This window comes from Alexandromys fortis, unplaced genomic scaffold (genome assembly GCF_014885135.2).
Source record: "Alexandromys fortis isolate MF-2015 unplaced genomic scaffold, M_Fortis_MF-2015_v1.1 scaffold_158, whole genome shotgun sequence".
Taxonomy (NCBI): domain Eukaryota; kingdom Metazoa; phylum Chordata; class Mammalia; order Rodentia; family Cricetidae; genus Alexandromys; species Alexandromys fortis.
In genome coordinates this window covers 2,004,795-2,005,924 of record NW_026068039.1, presented here as the reverse complement: position 1 = coordinate 2,005,924, position 1,130 = coordinate 2,004,795, and the positions used below count along the sequence as shown (strand labels likewise).

At 43.5% G+C, this 1,130-nt stretch overlaps 1 protein-coding gene across 14 annotated transcripts in view; it reads right to left on the bottom strand.

Moving 5' to 3' along the window:
- Positions 1-1,130, bottom strand: part of Aak1 (AP2 associated kinase 1) — a 172,731-nt gene that overhangs the window by 56,586 nt on the left and 115,015 nt on the right. For all 14 annotated transcript variants that reach the window (XM_050165351.1, XM_050165352.1, XM_050165363.1 and 11 more), the window contains one exon: positions 690-769. In XM_050165351.1, the coding sequence (XP_050021308.1) occupies positions 690-769 (80 nt within the window). The remainder of the gene's footprint in view (positions 1-689; positions 770-1,130) is intronic.

The following is a 1,130-nucleotide window of genomic DNA, read 5'->3' as shown; positions in this document are numbered from 1 at the left end:
GCAGGAGAAAGGATAGATGGGACTGACAGACAGAAAATAAATAAATAAATAAATAAATAAATAAATAAATAAATAAATAAATAAATAGAAATCTGGGAAAGGAAGATCGAGGAGCAAAAAAAAAAAAGGGGGGGGCCAGCCACACAGCCGGACACAAAAGTAAAAAGGAAAGAAAAGATACACAGAAATAGAGAAAGGTAAAGGCTCAGAGGCAAAAGATAGACAAGAAGGAAACCCCTTTCTTGACGAATGCTCTGGAAAACCCTGAGTGACTCCATCCAGTGAGATTAGCTAATATCTAGAAAGATCTTCTGCTGTTCATGGACTTTCATTTCAACTGCACTTTCCCAATATGACTGGAGCCAAAGAAAGGAATGTGTCAGACTAGGGGGTAAACATGGCTAATCAGAAACAGATTAAGATAATTCTCTACCAGCAACCCTTAAATTCTGGCATTGCCTCATCCCTGTATCTACTGTCATGCAATGGACACATCTGTGAGGTTATTGATTCCTTTCAAATGTAGATCTTAGTATTTTATTATATCCTTCTTGGCATTCCCAAAGAACAGTTTCTGCCGAGGGAGATTCCTTTCCTGATCTGGGCAGCCTCTAGTCATAGCCACACAGAACGGCAGCAGCAACCACCTCCACTGCAGCTGGCACCAAGCTCCTGAGGGCATTTCTTACCTGGCCTTTGGCTGGGTCTTTTTTACAGCTGCCTCACTGGCTTTCACTGGTTCAGGAAGTTTTGCAGGAATGGGAGAGTTCTAAAACGTTGAAAGAAAAAAAAGCATATGGATTTCTTTGTAAATAATAAGCATTCCGAGGGCAGGTATAATGGCCAGTGATGGTAATCCCAAGACTTGGGAGGCTGAGGCAGGATCATGAAATCAAAGTCAGTCTGGGCTACACAGTAGAATACTATTTTAAAACCTAAAATAAGGTCAATGGCAAGGGGTTCTGATCCTACTTCATGTTCCGGCTTGGTGGGAGCCTAGCCAGTTTGGATGTTCACCTTCCTAGACAAGGACGGAGGGGGGAGGACCTTGGACTTTCCACAGGGCAGGGAACCATGACTGCTTTTTGGATTAGAGAGGGAGGGGGAGAGGAGTGGGGGGAGGGGGAGAA